Consider the following 22437-nt stretch of genomic DNA (forward strand, 5'->3'; position numbering starts at 1 on the left):
TATGTGAGGGGGCAAACTCCTCAAGATGGGTGGTGACCATGGTGGCCATTTAGAAGTCGGCCATCTTGGATACAACTTTTGTTTTTTCAATAGGAAGAGGGCCATGTGACACATCAAACTTATAGGTAATGTCACAAGAAAAACAATGGTGTGCTTGGTTTCAATGTAACTTTATTCTTATGTAGTCTCTGGTGTGCTATTCACTGTTATCTCCTGAAATGTCTTAAATCAGCTGTCCAACACTCCATCTGATGTTTTATGGCTGTTCTCAAATCTAAGTGAATGAAGCATCCTAACTACAGTTGTTCCAAAACAGAAACTGGTGAGTGAAGTCAGATGTGCTGTAAAAGTTTGGATTGGCTTAACAGGTCAGAAAAAACTTTGCTTCTTCTGGATTTGGACATGGGTGTATGGAAACACACCCAGTTATAAGTGAGTCTTTTTAGATGTGAAATTGCGCCAAAACAATCAGGAGAAATTGTAATTTCTGACTTCTCAGAGAAGTCCAGTGTGACGACTCAAATTTGGGTATGAAAATGTGAATTCCATTTGTAATTATTCCTTATTTTAAAATATATTTTCAGCTTAAAAAGTTTTTTGACAAATTTCTAAAATATGTTGTCATATTTTTATGACAGGTGGTGTAATACATTGCAAAACATTCCTATTGATGCAATGTAATTATCAACACTTTTTCTTATCTTTAACCACAAAATAATTTATGTGTGCTTTTCAAGTATTTGTATAATATTGGATTTTATAAGTAAAGAGTTGTACTGACTGCATGTGACCACTAGATGAGAGTGTTTGTTTGTTTTTTATATTTACTGAAGCCTTGTTTTGGCTGCATGTCAATAAAATACATTTTGATGACAAAGCTGGAACTAAAACTTTGTTAACATGTTATTGCTGTGCATCAAATCATCAAAAAATCATTCACTATAAATCATTTAATCTTTTAAAATGCCCTAAACATGGCAAAATAAGTTTGTTTCACCTCAAATTGTACTGTAATTTTGGATAAAACACATAATTCCAAAATATCTGTAACGCGATCGTGGCTCAAGAGTTGGGAGTTCGCCTTGTAATCGGAAGGTTGCCGGTTCGAGCCCCAGCTTGGACAGTCTCAGTCGTTGTGTCCTTGGGCAAGACACCTCACCTGTTGCCTATGGTGGTGGTCAGAGGGCCTGGTGGCGCCAGTGTCTGGCAGCCTCGCCTCTGTCAGTGCGCCCCAGGGTGGCTGTGGCTACAATGTAGCTTACCATCACCAGTGTGTGAATGGGTGGATGACTGGATATGTAAAGCGCTTTGGGGTCCTTAGGGACTAGAAAAGCGCTATATAAATACAGGCCATTTACCATTTACCCTAAGAATCTGTTCTATTTAAAATGCTGTCTCCTATGTCACACAAAATTACTGTCTTGTAGTTTTGGTGCTATCTGTTTTACTTTCATGAGCTGGTGCAAATGATTGAAATTTATTCAGAGGCAGAGAGAATCTATTTGTCCCAGAAATACATGGCATTTTCTAGTGTCTGTAGTTGTAGACTGTGGAATGAAGATAAAACTGAAACTGATGTCTAAAACTGGTTGAATAAAGAACTGCTGTTTATAGTTTTGAACCAACAAAGGCTTGAAATACTAAATGCAAATTTTCAGAGCATACTGCATGAGTGACAATTTGTGAGCTGTCCTTGAAAAGCGGAGCACATCCCACTTCCTCATCCTGATAGGAAGTCAAATAGATGCGGCCAAAGAGGTTATCCTCTTATCAAGGTCAGCATCCATGTATGCCCCCTATGCTGTTATGTAATATGCTGAGCAGTAAACACACTCATTGTGCCAGTATGTAATGCCTAACCTTCTTTATTAGTCACATTGACAGGTGGGAATAAAAGACAAATACATAACCTGTGCCATTTTCAGCACAGCTAAAAGGCCAACAGAGTCCCAAACCACAAAGACACTGCCACCATTGATTAGCTGTTTCAAATCAAAGATACATGAATATGAAGCTAATTACAGAATATAACACCAGCCAGAAATCTAAGCTGCAAAGGATGATCTGTCATTTGTCACAGCTCAGCTTGTAGACTGAAACAAAAGAGAGGAATCAGACAAGGTGACAACTTAAAATTACAAACCATAATTAAAGACAACTTGTTTGTCAACAGGTCAGTAGTGTACAGTAAAGCATATATATATATATATATTTGTAGAAACAAAAATATCTCCAGAAATCATGCCATAGCTAAGGTGGTCTAAGTCAAAAAGCTGGTAGCAATGTCAGGACATGGAGCAATGGAGGGGGGAGACTGAGGAGAGGAAGCTTTTATAGCAAAGTTCACTGGGCCCCAGGGTAGCGCAAGCAGAACAAAGTACAACACAACACAAAATCCCAAACAGAGACCTCTAGTGCCATTGAGTTGTTACAAACAGGTGTCTTTGTCTCTCTTATTCTTCTCTCATCTCTTTGCCTCTATTACATCAAACCTCAACTGCATTTCTATGAAAATAAATAGCTACACCTAGTTTGGTAATAGAAACTGACCTCTTAACTGAATGTAACTTGCTCTGCAACCTTCTAAAAATAGCAGGGCGTTATATTTTAATAACAGGTGATCTGGTGCAAGTAAAGTAGTGTAAAGTTGGAGGTACAGATACTAGCCTGCATATCCTGACCTTTTCTATAAGTTTGGGCAGCAGGAATCTCCATATAGACATTTACTGTACTACAGTGTTTTTACTTATAGTCAAGATGTAATATAAATAACCTGCTAGTCTTTTTTTTTTCTTTTGATTTCCACTTAAAACATATCAGCTAAATAAATGGATGCAAATAAATAAATGCTTTGAAAGTTTTGAAATATAAAAGGTCATTCACTTCTTGTTCTGTATCACCCTAAACGTCAACTGCACCTCTACCAAGATGAACAACAAAGTCATGCCCATTCCTGATAATCAGAATCAGAATCAGAATCAGAAAGGGTTTTATTGCCAAATGTTGGGCAGGTTTACAACATTAGGAAATTGCTGCGGTGCTTCAGTGCAAACATACTGTCATAAATTACGCTTAAATAGACATGAAAATAAAAATAAGAATAAGAATTAAAAGTGCTAAGTAGATAGATATATACATGATATATACATGAGTGCAGGTGGTGATCAGTGCCAAACATGGAATGATGCAGTGAACACAGCGTAGGGTCATGTGTTAGTGGTGGGAACAGTCATACGTTTATTGTTCATGTGTGCAAGAGGGGAAGAAACTGTTCTTATGGCGAGAGGTTCTGGTGCGAATGGACCGGAGCCTCCTGCCTGAGGGGAGCAGGTCAAACAGACTGTGTCCAGGGTGAGAAGGGTCAGCTGAGATCCGAGCTGCACGCCCCAGTGTCCTGGAAGTGTACAGATGGGAGTCTGCAGCCAATCACCTTCTCAGCAGAGCGCACAACACGCTGCAGTCTCTGTTTGTCCCTGATAGTGGCTCCAGCGTACCACACGGTGATGGAGGAGGTGAGGATGGACTCGATGATTGCAGTGTAGAATTGCATCATCGTCCGTGTTGGCAGGTTGAATTTCTTCAGCTGCCTCAGGAAGTACATCCTCTGCTGGGCTTTCTTAATGACGGAGGTGATGGTGGGCTCCCACTTCAGGTCCTGGGTGATGGTGGTACCCAGGAAGCGGAATGAGTCCACAGAGGTGATGGGGGTGTCAGTCAGGATGATGGGGGGGAGTGGAGCTGTGTGCTTCCTGAAGTCCACAATAATCTCCACTGTCTTCTGGGCATTCAGCACCAGGTTGTTGTGGCTGCACCAGGACACCAGACGTTCAACCTCCCTCCTGTAGGCAGACTCATCCCCGTCCGAGATGAGTCCAATAACGGTGGTGTCATCTGCAAACTTGATTAGCTTGACAGACTGGTGGGTGGAGGTGCAGCAGTTGGTGTACAGCAACTGTCTTCCTAACTGACTGTTTGACTTGCTCTGCAACCTTCTAAAAATACAACAGAATTATTCTATAGAATGCCTAGCAGAGGGTTCAGTTTAACCAGTCACGGGAGTAAAATGGAACAGTGTTCACAGGTGCACAGGTACTCTGACTTCCTTACAGAGTCCACAGACATGCATGTGCTAGGTTAATTAACAATCATAAATTTTCAGTAGGTGTTGAAGGTGAGCATGGACATTCTGTCTGTCTCACTGTGTAAGGCTGGCAGGCTGGCAGAGTGTACCCTGCCTATTGTTCTGTGACAGCCAGGAAAGACCTGAGCATCCCCCAGCCCTGAATTGGATAAGTGATGGATGGATGGATGGATGGATGGATGGATGGATGGATGGATGGATGGATGATCATAGGGTTCTGATCAGTGTGAAAATTCTTCTCTAGTAACCAGTGCTAGGTATACAGATGTGAATTTCAGAATTCAGCTGTCATTCAGCTTTTTATTTTCACAAATTGTCAGATAGTTTTTATACCAGTTTTGTAAGGAAAATATTCAGTAGTCTATTTGTCACAACACAATCATTTCTTCACCATTTGTTTTAAATAATTAAGAAGTGAAAGAAAATAACTGAGCAGGAGGATATTTTAGAACGAAATAAAGTCAGGTTTCTACAGCATTTTTCTTCAGGAGCCGACACTCTAATCTGAGCTACTTAAACAAGCGCTTCATGACAGTCCACTTAAATAAAGTTAAACAGATACAATCTGTTTCTCTTCTGCTGTGAATGCAACAACTGTCTCACTGACACAGCAAAAAGCCCATTGTTAGCTTGACCTCCAGTTAAGCCATTTAGCTGACACTCTTAACCAATGTTAGTTGCAGTGAGAGGAAGGACTGGGTGGAATTTTATTTCTTAGATTACTAGAATTCCAAGCCACAAACCTGAAAGTAAAAATCAGAAAGAAATCCAGATAAAACGTCAGAAGTAAACAAAGCAAAGAATGTTTTCTCAGACGAGGATTATGTGTTCTCGATCAACCTCGACCTGTCTTGACAAGTCCGCATAAGGCCTGGAATATTCTACATATCTGGAAAATTACACAACAGCACCATAAACAGAAAGCTCCTTGTTACTTTTTTCTTCTTTTCTTATATGACTTACCAGATTAACAAGCACAATGACCCAGTGAATGAAGCAGTGATAATGTTGTTGTTATTGTTATATAATAATGTATAATCACACCTTAAGAATATCCACACATATTCTGTCATTTATATCACTTCGGAAAACATCAAATGCCCTTGGCCCACATGCGTCTCTGTTTGGATGATGTTAAACTAGATTGTAACTTACTGATAAAGGTTTTGGGTAGATAGGCAAATTCTACAACAATTCGATAAAGAGACGTTTTACATGGATAATGATGCCTCTGGATACAAATTCCACATTTCTTTACAAATTTCCCTACTGAAGGCGGATTTTTCTGTCTGGCACAAGTCATATATCATAGTGACAGTAAGCTAATAGCCATACAATCACACGGAGGTCAGTAAGCCTAGGTTGTGACCTAGGTTACAGTGAGAGGACACTGTAGTCTGCTTCTTCCTCTTTATAAGGGTTTGACATATCCTGTTATTCAGACAAATCACCAGCTCCCAAAGAGAGACAAAACATGCTGATACGACTGGATATCCTTCAGCGCCCACAGGACAAAGGGATGTCTTTCAGCCAGGAAAGTTGGACTGCGGTCCTGAAGGGAGTGGTGAGAGTACGTCTGAATAAAGATGTGTGTCACTGTACAAAACCTGCACCTTGACCTTCAGTGTTACTGATAAAGTACATGAGGACATCCGGTCCACTATTTGGGAGCTATGACAGAACCGTCAACAGCTTTGATTGGCTAGATTCACTCTAAATTTATAGTCAGAGTAAAATTAACGCTTTGACTTATTTATCAATATCAGAGTTTGAGACATGCTTGGTTGGCATTGTTTAATATTGATAAAACCATGTAATGGTTTGACTGGAAATGTTTTTGCTTAATAATAAAATAATGATGTTGTGCCAGTAATGTATATGTGATAATACCCAAATAACTGTGTATCTGTCCCTTTGTATGCTTTTGTACAGTTATGGTTATATAACCACTTGACAGCTCCATTCACTTGTGTTTTTAAGTCAATTAATGTGCTCAAAATGACAATACATACTAAACATGGACATACATGATTGCTAGTATTATTAGCAGTGCTGATTTTTAAAATCTATTTTTAGATTTTGATTTTCTATAGTTATTACAAGAGTATTGTTATCAAAAACTACTCTGACTACAATAACTGAGGAATGAAAATCTTATACTTTTGAAGAAATGTTTAAGCACTTCTACCTTTCCTACCTTATTATTTTATTTTTAATATTTGAAATGTTTGTCCAGTGTCAAAATGGCATATTCACAGGCTCACTTGAGACTGCAGACATTATCTATTTAACTATGTATGTATGTGTGTTCCAAATCTAAATGTTGGACTGTAAAATAAGGGTTGAAAATGTAAACATATTGAGTGAAAAACACTTTTTAAATCCATATTTTCAAGTATGGTTCTTTTATTGGTTTGTACAGTGAATCGGTTGATTTTCTATACTAAGCTGGAGCCATCTTTCCTTTGAATACAAACATACATGTTTGACTTTGAAAGTCCTTCAGAATGACTCAAACATACAAGAGGACAGAGGGATGCTTTTATCTAAAGTGCCTTTTACCATCATGAATACATCTCATTTATTATGAGTGAAGGTTATGTGATATAAAATGTATCATGAGTGGAAGGTCATCAGCTTATTAAAGCCTTCATGATAAACAGATGTATTATTTCAGTCTCGATATATGCGTCTCCATCACATAAACTCAATGAGAAGGTTCTTGGGAAAGTGATTTGAGTTCTTTTTCTTCTTTCTTTCCTTTTTCTGATCAGTTGATTTTGTCCTTCTGAGCTTCTTCATCAGCCTTAACCCTTGAGGCAAGTAAACACATTGAGTATAATGAAACCTGTATAATACCACCTCAGGCCACTGTCTTTTAAATCTTTCAGTGAATTCTTCTCTGTCAAATACTAGGAATGACAACAAAGATGTGAAGTGTGATGCCAGCACATGAAAAGAATGTCTGTCTCTGTAACAAACCTTGTTTACTTTTACAGCTCTGAAATTCTTTGATATGACTTTTGTGGTCACTTGTATGCAGAAGGTTGTCGTGTTTCTTGGTGTTTTTAGTTTGAGGTTTAACTTGCAGTGTTCACCAAGGCTGTCAAATTAGCATTTAATTATGCCACTATGCTCAGCTAAATGGAGTTAGCTTAATGCTGAAAAAGTAGTATTTATTAATTTATGTCATTTGAGTTTATACATTTATACACTACCAAATTCCTTGGATCTTTCTTTTCAGCGTCCTCGTGTTTTGAACCTTGGGTTGTGTCCACTCCAGTCATTCTGACACTTGAGTATTTTGTCAACGTTTTCTGTTGTCGCTTTCTTTTTTATCTCAGTCATACTAATACAGTACTTGTGTGCACGACTGCAGTACCCCAAACATTAGCACATATGCTGCTGCTACGCTTTTCATTCTATGCTCTGTGCTTTGTGGACATCTACTTAATGTGATGTGGCTCTGATTTTATTCCATCCACATGAGTTGTTTAGTGCAGCACTCTTCTTGTGTTATCTGTCAAAAAATGGATGGAATGAGTTCTACTGGCTTTTTTTATATCATACCTCAAATTTCTATTGAGTAAAAGTTATTGTACAATAATTTTCTTTATAAATGTATCACCCAGCTTTGCCACCTTGGTCAGCAGATGCCAAGCCTCCTATCTGCCACCACACCAGTGTCCCATAATGAGTCCATGACGATGCCAGCCCAACTGCCACCGTGCTTCTGCTAAGTCTTCAGAGAACTGGCCACTTGCCATGCTCTTCCACCACCAGGTGCTGGAAAAGCCTCCAGTGGGGTTACATGCCCTTCATTAAGCCCTACCAAGCCCCAATTTCAGCCACCATTTCACTGCCATAGCTGGCCACCTGTTCTGCCTCTCCATCATTAGCCACCACCTCAGCACCTTGGCCATTTGAGAAGCTCCGCCTTCACAGCCATCCTCCTACTAAGCCTCCAGAGAGATTTCACCTTCACTGGGCTTTTCTGTGGCCGTCAGAATTGTTCCACCTTATCCACCGGGCCACCTAAGTGTTGCCTTCTTTGTCATTGCTCTTCTGTTCTATCCCCAGTGCTCGCAACCTTTTTTTAACCCCAGATCGGTCTCCCTGTCCTACTCCAGCAAATCCTACAATTTCTAACATCAGCTGTGCATGTCTGTAGACCAATTTAGTCAACATGATTACATCATACCTGTGCAAGATATAGTTATGAAACCTTATTGTATTGGCAAATTAAATGAAGGCCAAGTCTGATGATATTGATGTAGTTGCCAGTGTGAGTCCATTGGACCTACTCTAGTTTTCTTTCAGACATCATTTTACTGGGAAATTAGGCTTTTTTTTCCTCACAAAAACTGTAACCGATGAACTCACAGTTGTGCAACAGGAACAAGTCTGAGCATGGGGTTGACAAGCCAGAGAGACAGTAAGCTTTCACATCCACAAGCCAACAGACATGTTTCTGTCAAACTGAAAATTTTTCTGTGCATCTACAGTATGAAGATATTACATGAAAAGGTCAAGGCCACTCAACAAGACAGCCAAAGAGGGGATGTTTACAAATTGGGAAACAGCTTTCATGCGTCAGCTGGACAGTAAAGTTTCTGCTTTTAATCTAATTGGGACAAAATGCTGTTTGTGTACACAGTAGGGACAAAGTTTTTCAATGTCACTACACATTATTCAATTCAATATTTAGTCTGTTTGGCATATCAGTTATGACATTAAAGTCTTTGATATTTTTCCACAGAACTATATTTTACGTTTTTAAACCCAGACTTATAATTAAGTCTATGTCTATAATCATATTACATGTTGTTTCTTAGTATTTTATTTTTTAACTAAATGAAATGACTTTTATATGGAACTTTTTGTGGCCAGTGGTGTGGATTAAGGAGAGTTACAACAGAATTGCTTGTATCATGAAGAAATGTCAGTTAGTGAGGTTAATAATAACAAATTTCCAAGAATAGAAAATATTGAGGGATTCATCTTTATGCCAATAACCCGGAAATGTGTGTCATACACAAACAAGAGACACAAAAGATTCCCTTTCAGTGCAAAGGGCAGCGCCTGTCACACAGGGAAGGCAATGTGGATCATGCTGTTTTACAGTGAGATAGCATTATATATTAAGGTAGCACATTTTGGAATTTAGATAAAAACACAATCACATAACAATATCGTACTATATAACTGAATGAAAAAACTCTGTGACCTCTGTGAATAAAGCAGTAACATTTTTATAGCAATAGCTTTCAATCCTTTTTCCACATGAGGTTCTCTTAAACTAATGTTAAAATATATCAGTAAGAAAAATAGATAATAACACAACTGACCTTAATAAGAACATTATTGATCCTGTGATCCAAGCTGTGGCTCCCGCTATAGCTATTGTGTTGGCTAATGGCTGTAACATTAACTAGTGCTGTAAAAGGCTGGCTATACTTGGAGCAGGTATAGCAATCACTCAGCAAAAAAAACAAACATTAAAACCACTGACAGGTTCAGATGAATGACACTGTTTATTTCATTGCATTAGATTATGGAATGCTTTGCTGAATAACCTTGAATCCTGGCATTATGCTGGTTTGACTTTTCCATCTAAAGCAGGTGTGGACCATTAACTTTCCCAAGTGGGCACAGCTTATTGTTGCCACAATAGTTCCAGTTTCTCATGCTGCTCCTTGGGAAAATTAATCATCCACTGCTGATCTAAACAATACTGAAATCCAGGTACATCACTCTATGACAAAGGCACTCCCCAGTGGCAGCAGCCTCCTCCAGCAGGATATCAAGCATCTGTGGGATCCTCTGGAACAAGCCAAAGACCTGCCATACTGCCACAACATTGAGATACCAGGCACCACAGGACAACACAAATGTGTAAACCAAGGCAGACCTACGCACAAGGACTGTGGTTTTAAATTCATGCATACTGCATGTTTTATATATGTGCTTATTTGCCTATGGAAAAGTCAGGGTCCAAGTGAACTACTGATTCATCCTCCACTAACATGATGATTTTAAGGATCCAACAAAGTCCAACAGTACATCATTTTCTCAACTGTTATCCAGTTCAAAGTTGCAAGGGGCTAGAGCCAATCCCAACAAATATAGGGCAATATCCTAAAGGTATACAGGTACTGTATTTTTATGTACTACTCTATAAGTTCCACACTTTTACACCCATTTTCTTAATGGGCTTCTCCTTTTGCCAGGCAAACATGGTAAATAAGAATGCAGTCTTAGTAATTTAGTGCAAGGATTGTAGGTATGCAACCTATGCTAATATGATTGGCTAAAGTCCTCCAAAAAGCCAGCACTGCATAGCCGGCACATAGGTAGAATGCTTTGATGGAAAGGGAGTGATAGCAGAGCTCACAACTATTAGAAAGAAGCACGGACGAGGGATTCAGTGGACAGTTTTCATTATATTTAACACTGTATACTTTCACCACCAAGCATTTTTGGTTTTTCTGACTTCATTGTTTTTCTATGGCAAGGGCTAAGCTACTGTGTCCGTGTGTGGTTTGCCAGCCGCACAATAGCAGAGAGAAAAGCTCTCCAGAGGGTCATCACCACTGTCCATAACGTAACTGAATGGCCTCTCCTCTCCCTGGAAGATCTTTACATTTCCTGCTGCCTTAAAAAAAAGCCTTCCAAGTCCAGGGTAGGATGGATTCTAAAAGATCCATCATACCCTGGACACTCTCTGTTTGAACTGTTGCCCTTAGGCACACGTTTCAGGTTTTCAGGTTTTAAAAATATCTTTCATCCAAAAGATGCTTTTTTTTGTTAAAAGAATGAACTGTGCTAGTATGCCCATAGAATGTTAAATGTCTCTAATGTGTGGTATACATACATGCATGTACACTGTTTAAGACATTTAAGCCTTTATCAGGCCTTTTCACTTTGCATCCAATTTTGATTTAATGATGATTTTGATGTGTAATGACAATAAAGATATTATTATTATTGTTGTTGTTACTATTTTACCTTTACCTGGATAAATAATGGCCACACTAACTAACTGAACCACTTGGTGGTACAAACTAGTTACATGAACGTACGGCTAGGCCCATATTAAGCTTCAGTTGTTATCTCCTTAACACAGCACATGTTTTGAAGTCATAGCAAGTGTTTCTTCGCATTTTCTTATTTTCTAACATGTTTGTATATGGGAATATAGAAAGAGCATTTAATTTAACTGAGATTTGCTTTTTGTTTTAAATAAATATATATTCATAAGCGTTCTGAGCGTTTAAAAGCCATCACGTTTCACCGCTGTATGGCCCCTCCCATACTCGGAGGGGGCGTTCCCGTTTGTGTCAGCTCTCGGGTCAGTCAGCAGCGGTCTCCGTGTGCAGGCACTGCTGAACGGGGAAAGACGCTACTGCTCGGCCGGGCTGATACCACCCGAGATGTTCCTCCTCGAAAAGCCGAGCTTTTAAAACCGATTTTTTTAAGTCAGCGGTTTGAAGTAAGGGCGGCGAGTCCAGCTCTTGGTGACCGGCTGCGAGAGACAGATGAGTCTGCGGTGTCTCCGCTTGTAGTGAGCTCTGTCTTTGTTTGGCTGTGGTGTCTCTTCTTCAGCTCCGATATGGACCATTTAGAGAAGGAGCACAGGTCCGACGACGAGGCTGATTATGAAGACGAGGAGGTGGACCCCAGAATCCAGGTGATTAACCTTTACTTTTAAAGCATTAAGCGTGTTTTATTAATCGGTTAGGGTTCGTTGTTTTCCAGACAGCAGTATGTCTGTCTCCAAACCGCTGTAGCAGCTAACAGCGAAGTCCTAGCATGATTCAGCCCCTGGATTTTCTTAGTAATTTAATTTTTTTTGTAAATACAAGGTAACACTGTTAGTATTGTCTTCTGTGTTGGTTGTGTGCAGATTGTTGTAGCTCCACTAATACTGGATGAAAGTATTATGTTCAAAAAGCTAGTCCAGTTAATTTACTGGCAAGTCAAAATTTAAATGGTAGAAGCCAGTAATATGAGTAAAAATGTACTTTGGTATTTTAATATCAGGCTTTAAAAGTCATTTAATAAGTTGTTTTCCTAGTCTAGGAAAAAGTAAACCTAAAAAAATGTAATGAATAATGATTAAATAAATGTTTGCTTGGTCAGTCCAAGCTTTCTAAAAAATGCAATTTACCAAAGAACCCAGAGATGTCTGGTAATAACTACATGACACTCCTGTTTGAATCGATGAATAGTAGTATTTGGGTTTATTTGTCGAAGATCATTTCACAGGATAACATGCAAACACCAGCACGAAAAAGTTATTCATGTTGCCTCCTGTAGGGGCTATAGTTAGCATTTTCTTTACAGTGGTTTTTCTTTGGGTCCTGCGAGGAATACAGATTTCTTAATTTGTATCTCCAAATACTCAAATTTCTGGAATCAGAATTTGAATTTGAGGAAGATATTTGATATCAGTGGACCATTGACAGTTTAACATACTGCACTCTTTTCTGCACCTTTTATGAGGGAAAATATATTTAGTGTAATGTACAATTCACAGTTCCAGTGGTTTTATTATTATTATTTTTTAAAGCACATTAACATTTTAAAAGCCATAGTTTACATTCCCTTCTTCCCCATGTTCACATAATTCTTTCCAGATGTTGCTAGTTTTTCTCTCCCATAGTTTTAGGTGTTGTGTTACATTATTATCTCCTCCTCCTTTTTGCTTCATCACTTTGTCCTCATCTCTCTTCCAGGGGGAGCTGGAGAAACTCAACCAGTCCACTGTCGACATCAACAGATGTGAGACGGAGCTTGAGGTCAGTTATTTGGTACACACAGTGTTATGTGCATTGAATGTGTTTGTGTTTTTCCTTTCAGCGTAGTGGAGTTATGTTAGCTTTTGACTGATCAAGCAAATAATCATGCTTATATGACCCCCGTCAGTAATTAATACTTAACATCTACTTCATCTGCTCTTAAAGTCATCGCTCAAAGAGATCAAGTGTTGTTTTGAAGGCTTCAGAATATAGATACAGTTGGACCTTTCCTTTTTGAAGGCCAAATTTCATATAAAGTTCAGATTTTATTCCATGTCAGCAGGTTTCTGCCTACAAACTAACTTGTTACTTTTTTGTGTGAGACACTGACTTGGTGTGTTATATTACAATAAACTCATTTAAGCCTTAAAAACATTTTGCTGACAGCTGTATCCAAATCAATTTACCAAGATCAAGCATGTGAGCTTCAAAGTCTTGGCAAACCACCTCTATATAAAACAGTTTGACTGTTGTGGAGCTATAAGCCCGTGATGACCAAAACAGAAAGAATGTGCTGCAGAGACACGACTCTCACTTGGGCCGTCAAAAACCATTAAACTTGGTGAACTGATCTTTGATCCCATTAAAGCACAGAAGCAGCTGATGGCTTGCATTTATATAGTTCAGCAACATTGTGTGCATTTTTATGGGGCTGAAAGTCCAAATCTGTGTTGCACTGCACAAGTTGACAGTTCTACATGGGGTTAATTGGGGCACTCAGAGGTTAAGCTGAACAGGAGTCTGTGACTTTGCATCTTCTCAGGGTTTCTTTTAAACACAAGGTCTGTATTTTTTTTATTTTTATTTATTTATTTATTTATTTATTTATTTATTTATTTATTTTGCAGCACAGAATATAGGTGCTCAAATAAGACAAGAACATCTTTTGCACATCAATGCAGCCTATGATGCTCCACTGGTAAATATAAGCAACAATAATGCAAAACTTAAATTATCCATTCACCCCAGCTGTGCACACTCAGCTTCAGAACTTCCCAAAGAAATCCATCCTTTTGTTTATGTCAGCAGCGGGGACACTGTCTTCTTATTTGAATAAAGGTTTCTGTTATTGCTACACTAAGCAGTGTGGTATCATACTGCTTTTGTTTTGCCTAAAGAGGCTTTTGATTTGAAACGTTGATGCTGCTGATGAGTAAAATAAAGAGGTTGGAGTAGTACCGATCCCAGTGTTGTGAAACAGAAAATGTATCTTCACAGCAGTGACGCAAATGATATTTAATTTAGCAGATAACCACAAGTTGCTGACACACCGCCTTAAGCATGAATGTATTGAAGCTGAAGTGCGTCACAGTGTCAGCATCCGACCCCTGAGAGAGAGGACAGACACTCTGCACCTCAGTCTGCATCAGCATCAGTAAAAAAAAAAGTTCCTTCCAATAAAAGCTGAAAATAAGTACTTCTTGGACATTTTGAATTCAAGACAATTCTGTTTTATTTAGATGGCTCTAAATCACATTAATAGTCACTTCAGGGTGCTTTATACTGTAAGGTAAAGACCCTACAGTATTAGAGAAAACCCCAACATCAGATGATCTCCTATGAGCAAGCTCTAGGTGACAGTGGTAAGGGAAAACTCCCTTTAATAGGAAGAAACCTTTAACAGAACAAGACTCAGACATGGGCAGCCATATGTCCTGACCAGTTGGTTGTTAGGGGAAAGAAGAGAAAACAGAGAGCATAGGGAGACAGCAAAACACAGCTTATGGGAGAAAGACACAATTTAATGACATGCCTCATGTAAACATCAGGGAACATCAGAGGAGGGAAAAGAGATGAATGGAGAAGAAAAGTTTAGTGTGTCACAGAAAATCCCCCAGCAGTCTGAGCAGCTGGATCAGGGTCACCTGACTTTCTAATCATTATTAGAAAGGAAAGTCTAACTTTAAAAGTAAAAAGGGTTTCTGTCTTCTGAATCCAAACTGGGAGCTGTTTCCACAGAAATGATCTCATGTTGACTAAGTAACACATTAGTTGGAAATGAAACAATGACTGCTGAGGGTTTTGTAAGCCACATCTGACAAAATCTGACACAAGGACAAAAAGAGACTGTTGATTTTTTTTATTTTTTTTACCTCAAACTTAAAAGTCAGTACTTTATCCTCTCATGTTCTGGGGGTCAGAGTTAAAACATATATATACCATATGCTGTATCACTCTTTAATATTTCTGGCATAGTTTAATTGCTGACAACTTGATTAACAGAATTTAAAAATAATTCAGATAATCCTGAATTTGTCTTAAGTTAAATTTATTTCTTTAAGGATAAAGAATCACTGATTCTTCTATCTCAGTTAAAAAGCTTTCAGTAAGTTTTTGAATGTTGTTGGTTAGAGAAAACTTTTTCAACTCTTCTGGAAAATCTTTAAAAATGTTAATCCTGTGAAGTAATTAAGTGAAAGGGCAGAGGGGTTATGAAAGTCACGATGATTCATCTTCTGGGGAATGCTTATGTCTGAATAATTTCTTGACAGTTTATTGATGTTCAGGCATTTTAGTTTAAGCCAAAGTGACCCCATCGATTGAGCAACAAGAGTTTTCTCAATACACTATCAATGCACCAGTCGCTGTCAGTTGATGTGGAAGAAGTGGGCAGTGTTGAGTGATTAGAAGATCAGTGGCAGGTGGAGTAGAAGGGCATTTTTAAAAGTGGTGGTGTGGAAGAGAAGACTGGACAAGGAGTAAAAACTAGTTTGACACAACAGCCATGGGCTAAGATTCAAACTACAGGGGAAAAGTGAGGACTGACTGTCAGTAAGCCTGGAAAGCAGAATACAGTCAAAGTCAACTTTAGGTTCGGACATGAGTGAAAGCAAACTGCACTTAGTGTTGGTTTTCTGCTTCCTGTGCAGATCTGACACCTCAGCCTGCTTCAAAATAGACCCTCACAACCTTGGCTTGTGAGTAATCTAACATGAGAGATTGCATCCTTGTCGAACCAGTACACTCAATACACTTTCCTCAATACTGAAAAGCATATTGAGAATTACCTTCTAGGGACCTCTAATACCAGAAAATATAAACTCGTAGGTGTTAAAAGAAATCTAAAGTTGATCATAACTTTTAGTAAATCTTATGTACTGTTATTGACCACATAAAAGTTCAGCGCACAACAAAACAAGAACTGTCGCACCAAAATGATATTTGGTGAGAGCATCTGTCTTTCAGCCACATCCAATTTCCATGGAATTTTCTAAAAAGTGTGGAGTGCTAAACAAGCATTGTGCACTCTGAATGCTGACTAGCTTTTTGTTCTTCAACCTTAAATGTGTATATATATATTAAATTACTTACCACTTTTCTGTTATGCACAGTATATAAGCGAACAATAACATCTTGTTTATTTTCAGTATGTCTACTTTAAATAAACAGTTATTACCCATGCACAATGACACCAGAGCCTGAATTTAACACAAGTGTCATATAAAAGAATTTATCATGGATGTGATTCTGTTTGGTTTGAAAACAAGGAAGTATTTAAAGTTATGAGGATTTGAACAGTTGCTTTGCTGTAGTTTGTTTACTGAATGTTTTTGTTTTTACTTCCTGGATTTTTTTTATTGATTTTTTTTATTTGCTGTTGTGCTTTGAAGGTTTGTCTCTCATGCAAATTAGATGACTGTGATGAAACTATAGAGATAAATGTCTGAGAAGTTCCCCTTGTTTGTATAGTGGACAAACAAGGCTCTCTAACACTAAACAGAAAGGTCACTTCTTTTCAGTTAGAAAAGTGTATCAGACTAGATTTTCATGGACTGTGTTCATCAGACTGGCTTTAGTTTGTTTTTCAGTTTCAAGAAAAATATGTCAGCTCTATCTGGGACATGGTCTGAACACGTTATCCAGATTAAATTATGTTTAATGCTTGATAGTCAGTGTTTGCTTTGCATTTTTCAAATGCCCTTTTTTGTTTGTTGTTCTCTTGAAATTCTTGGGTTTTCAAGGTGCTTTAATGGCTTGGCAGTGAGTTACAAGAGAGGTAACAACAGGGCAAGTTTAATTTCCTTAAACAGCAACTTCATAAACTGTGAGGTTAATAAAGGTCAGGAGTTAAGAGCTACACCATCCTTTAGAAGGATATGACAAATAAAGATGGATAGCAGCATGTGTAATTACTAATGCTGAGGCTTCTACTTTCTCCCCAAAGGAAATTCGCCACAAATTAAATTGCCAGAAATAACAGGAATATGCATAAACATCTATAACATAGACTAATTGCCTTGCTTGAAGGATGATCAATCACTAGAACATGGGGTTGTTCACCAAAGGCCCGTTTTGAACGTTTTTTTTTTTTCCTTTTAAAATACAATATTAAAAAACAAACGCACGCATTTTGACGTTTTTAAGATGACTGATTTACTTGACAAGAGGAATATTTAGGTAAGTAGGGGAGTCTTCAAATGGTATACGATTTTATCCTTTTTTGACAGTGAGTAAGCACAAGATTGATTGATTTATTTTTTGCTTCTAAAGAAGCACTAGAGTTGTATTTGTCATTTTTTTGCAACCTCCTGTTCCTAGTTTGTTTTGACTTAAATTGCTAAAGATTTTTTTTTTTTTCTTTTGATCAGGATGCAAGACAAAAGTTCCGCTCAGTTCTGGTGGAGGCCACAGTGAAGCTGGATGAACTGATGAAGAAGATCGGCAAGGCAATAGAGGAGTCCAAACCTTATTGGGAGGCTCGCAGACTGGCCCGACAGGTCAGTGAGCAATGGAAGATGGAGTAAACATTCAAAACTGTCTTTAAGCACAGTTGGGCAACTCAAACTAATCAGTTGAGTTCAAGTCAAGCCTTAGGTGTGGTTAAAGCAAGCCTTGGGTATCGACTTGGTTCAAAGCCAATTGCAAGGCTATTAGGTTTTAGCAGTGGCCAATAAAACAGGATTGCATCCTGTGATTTCTTCCCTTCCTGGCTTTTACACAGCTAGTCTATACAGACGTACACATATACAGAATGTTTAGTTATGCATGACCTGCTGGTTGCTTTTTCTTTTGGGGGGCATGTCTCTTGCTATACATTTGCTTTGAAAAGCAGGTTCAATCTCAGCAAGTTTCCTATCAGCAACCATTGATGTATAAAATAGAAAGACCTGGTCAGGCCTCAGAAAGTTTTTAATTAGTTTGGATTTGAAATAAGCACCGAGTAAGTCAGAGTGAAAAACATTGTTCCATTGTCTACTGGTGTTCAAGCCTGATTGTGTGCACCAGTATTTATCTTTTTTTCCCCTATCCTCTCCTACCTTCTTTAATGGTTTCATCTTCAGTACTCTTAAAGTGACACCTGGTAATTGCATTCCTTTGTGTAGCTTTCTGGTCTTTGTTTTAATGTGTTTAAAGAGATAAAAAGGGAGGCGAGTGTGACATGCAGACTCATTTCAGACTACATTTTCAGTTCCCCTTTTAGCTGAGCCTCTGTAAAATGTGTGTATGTGTAAATAAAGGGGAAGAAGCCACCTACACATCTTGATAAGAGCCCATACAGCTGTAAGTGCACATTTAGGCAGCAGTGAGACTCAAAAGACTTTATTGTGCAGTTTTATAGGATTCTACTTAAGACACAGGTCTTACTGTCATGCTGTCAGTATTTATCTGTTCACATATCTGTAGATATGTGTTTGAAGGTTAACTTTTCACAGTGTGGTGAAATTTTGGCAATTTTGAAAGAGCTTCTGTAAAGTGACACTGTAGCTGGACTTCCCATTTTTTTAGCATTATGACCTTAAACTAGGTTCTCTGAGAGCATTTCTGCTACTATTGTGACAAAGGTCATATGGAAAAGTTTGTAGCAAAAAATATCAATTCCTAGAATTTAGTAACATCCAGATGTGCTGCAAAGAGTCAAATATACTGCGGATTAGGTCAATGATGTGAAATATTCCGTAGAAATGGCTTGCAGTTTCTTGTTAACATTAATGCAATCTAGGGTACCAAGGTTCCTCTGTCAGTTACTCATTTCAAACCTTTTTTGCAAGGAAAAACTGCATGTTGCTATTTTTAAAAAAACAAACAAACTGCATGTTGCTATTAAGAATAAATGCACAAACACAAAAGTAAAGTGTGAAATAAATATGTCAGGTATTTGTACAGAAGTGGCACCTCTGGCAGTCTTGCCAATTTTGGTCCTTGGGGGAACTGAGATGAGACTTCCCCCGCACGTGATCGTTCTAGTTCCCTTTTACCTGTCCACTCACCTGCTAGCACAGTTTTACTTTGGTCTTCTCTGCTTGTTTACTTTCACTTTTTAACTGTGCATGAGCAAAAGAACGGTTATCAAAAGGCTATATTCACAATGACTGCTTTTCTTGTGTCCCTAGAAAGGTCATGTGTTGAGAGTAGAATTTTAAAAAGCTGAGGCCGGTTAGATGGTTATTCAAGAATGAAAAGTGACAGGGAAGACAATTTGAAATGCAGAAGATCATGAGTGAGGCGAGGTTTGTGCTTTCCTCTAGAGGGAAAAAAATATTTCAATTTTTATCCACTCTTCCTCCTTTATTACGCTGTAAGAGAGACTATCGGAGAAGTTGTGTACAAATACACTCAGCGAGATCACACCACTCTTTCTGCTTGGTCAGCCAGCCGATGATAACTCGATACTGGCCTGACAAAAATAATCGGTTCAAGTTTGTGAGGGGCTTTTAGTTTGGCTCGTGACTTGCTAAAGATGACCCAGTTGTGGTATGCTTGGTGAGAGAAACTGTCCTCTAACTTAAAGAAAGAAAAGTAGCCTTTACTTTGTGAAGCATCTTCCCTTCTGTTCTGAGGAAAACATGTTTCAAAGTGACTGATCTGGACTGCTGTCCTCATTAAGGTAGTGGGTCACCCAAATTTTATTTAGTGGTGGCACAAGGCTGTATAACTGGAGTGCGTTTTTGTTGTTGTTTTTTGTTTTGTTGTTTTGTTTCTTCCCCCATGTAGCATGCACATGTAGAAGAAAGAGATTGGCCATAAATGCTTCCTACTTAGGTTAAAGCAATTTGCATTTTACTGTTTTCCAATTTTCTCTCTATTAAGTCATGACATTAATGTCCTTCTTCTAAATGGCTTTAATTATCTGATTTTCGCTTGCCAACTTAATTTAATTGAACAGTGTGACTATGTCACAGCAGCCTACATGTGACGTGGGTGACAGCAAAGCAGTGTAAAGTTGCTGTTATTTGATTGTTTGCATTTTTTATTTACTCACTGTGCTCACGCTTCTCTAAATGTGTTTGTGTTTGGAACATGTTATTCAAGGGGGGCTTGAAATGCTAATTTATCTCAACAATCCAGGTTTTCTCAGTAGTTCTGATGTTAGAAAACGGTGACTTTGAAATCCCAGCCAGCTTGTCTAAGCCCAGTGTAGCTGAATCCACTGCCATAAACGTTTTCTGTCTGTTGTAGCAAAGTGTGCTTGCTCTGCAAGTGCCTCCCAGGACATGCTTAGTTGTTGTTATGTTTCGTATCAACAGTAGAGGATAAACATTTTGCTCTTTCAGTAAGCCAGTTCTGGTTTTGCTCTTAGGCCTTTTCATCACATGTCACATTCTGTTCCACCCTTGTACCCTGCCTTTCTCTTTGTTTGTTGTGCTCTGTCTCGTGACTGCAGTAGAGTTTCTTACTTGCAATAATTAATTGCACTTGTCTGCACCTGAGCATATAAAGGTAAAGCTTTGCCTGCAGTGATTCTGTGAAGGAAAGCTTTTGATAAGATTTTTGGCACATAACTTTGGGTGTTTGTCAGGCTTATGATAAATCTTTAATTGTTACGTGTGTGTGTGTGTGTGTGTGTGTGTGTGTGTGTGTGTGCACATGCAATTGCCCATTTTATTCAGGTAAGACTGTGAATGCATTTCATACTTCCACTAAATAGCGGGTTGTTTTATCTGATTTAATGAACAGAACATCCTGTTGAGCTGACTGTGACTGGGGGTAATAAACAAAAACCCTTAAATTTCCCAACAAGTCTGTTCATCTTGGCTTTCTGTTCATAGTAAGTCTCTCATAAAGTGCCACTCACCCTTGAAATCATTGAGGCCTTTACAAGACTGTACAATCCGTCAGCTTCCTGTGGTCTAAATGTCGACATTATAAGTACTTTCCAGTATAGACTGTGATCATAGATTTATTTTCTGAATAGATGGTGAGGGGAAAAAAGCTGCTGAACCTTTTTAAAAGCAGCTGCTTATTCGAAGCTGAGAACACTTTTTTTTTTTTTTTTTTTCTCTTTTTTTGTTTTGAGGGTATCTAACCTCTCTAATGAAGCTGTCGAATCATGCAAATGGGTTCTGACACAGTTGGGCAAAACTCTTGCACCATTCCCTTGATGTCATTTACTTTAATGATGTAATTGGTGTTTTCAACACATCCTGCTTATCAGTTTGGGAGGGAGCTTCGATACACAGCCTTGTTTCTTTAGTTGTTTCATTGCTTTCTTTCTTTTGTAATTCTTTCTTTTCTTCTTCCTTCATTACACCTTTTCTTGTTTATTGCATAACAAATGCATCACTTTTACTTCCTGTATTGCTGTCCTTTCCGCATTTTTTGAATTTGTCCTTTCAGGGGATTTTTTTCTTTCTTTTTTTCTTTTTTTTTTTTTTTTACTTTTCTAGTCTTCACCCCTCTGGGCACATTTCCTTTCCTTTTATTGTCATGTTGTATTTCTACTTAATATTTCCTTTGTACACCTGATCGTTTTCCTTGGCCCTTCTCATTTTCCATCTCACACTCTCTCTGCTTTCGGCTGTCTTCTGTTATACGATTTCTTCATGTTATTTCAGGTTTGCCCTTTCTCCGTCATCAGTGTGTACACAACATTTGTCCTGACTTACTGCTTTGTTTTGCTGTTCACAAAATACTTGTCTCTCTCTCCATCAAACCGCACGCACGCGCGCGCGCGCACACACACACATCAGCAAATTTGATCAACTCTTAATGTTAAGAATGCGTGTGCACTAAGACAGCATCTTATTACTTTACTTTAGTTATTCTGATTGCAGGCTGCAATGTTGCTGTTATATGTACTTTTACAATCGATCCAATTTGAATCAAGCAGAACTCTTTCCTTCAAGAAAACTTGTGGCAGAGAAGGTAAATATTGTATGAATCATACTTCTGACTTTCCTGTTAGAGAACAGTGTATCCAGATGTTAACTTAAATAACATTTAGGTCCTTGTTTTCCTCTTGATCTCACTGGGAAAGGTTTGTCAGGTGGTCCAGAAAGAAAGGGGCGGGGGGGAAGAAAAGTAGATGTCCGTACTCGTGACTTCAATGCTAATCTGAGAAGTGGGTCATGGCGACAAGGCTAAAAAGTTTGCAAAGTGATGGGTCAAGCTCACATCCGTTCAAAGACGCAGGTTTTTAAGTGCTGACTGGTGGGATGGAGTAAGGCTGACGTATGAAGTTGGACTTGTGTGTGTTTTAAACATAATGAAATATGCATTGGGCCTGCTATATATTCCACGTCACCTCTCAAGACTCAGCAGGAGATTGAAGTGAGC

General features: G+C 38.5%; 2 protein-coding genes across 2 annotated transcripts in view; one reads left to right on the top strand and one right to left on the bottom strand.

Annotated features, from left to right (window-relative positions):
* Positions 1–2941: 2941 nt before the first annotated feature.
* LOC309717988 (uncharacterized protein) lies at positions 2942–4122 on the bottom strand (the record flags this gene model as incomplete). The annotated part of the gene is made up of 3 exons (XM_082552928.1): positions 2942–2953; positions 3431–3992; positions 4094–4122. 3 exons carry the CDS (start codon positions 4120–4122, stop codon positions 2942–2944), a joined length of 603 nt encoding a protein of 200 aa, XP_082409054.1.
* Positions 4123–11426: 7304 nt separating this feature from the next.
* sh3bp5b (SH3-domain binding protein 5b (BTK-associated)) overlaps positions 11427–22437 on the top strand; it is a 30001-nt gene continuing 18990 nt past the window's right edge. Inside the window, exons 1-3 of the mRNA XM_082550617.1 lie at positions 11427–11831; positions 12880–12942; positions 17532–17660. Of these exons, the coding sequence (XP_082406743.1) occupies positions 11442–11831; positions 12880–12942; positions 17532–17660 (582 nt within the window). The 5' untranslated portion in view covers positions 11427–11441. The remainder of the gene's footprint in view (positions 11832–12879; positions 12943–17531; positions 17661–22437) is intronic.

Source organism: Aulonocara stuartgranti, assembly GCF_965226115.1.
Source record: "Aulonocara stuartgranti genome assembly, chromosome: 11".
Classification (NCBI taxonomy): Eukaryota; Metazoa; Chordata; class Actinopteri; order Cichliformes; family Cichlidae; genus Aulonocara; species Aulonocara stuartgranti.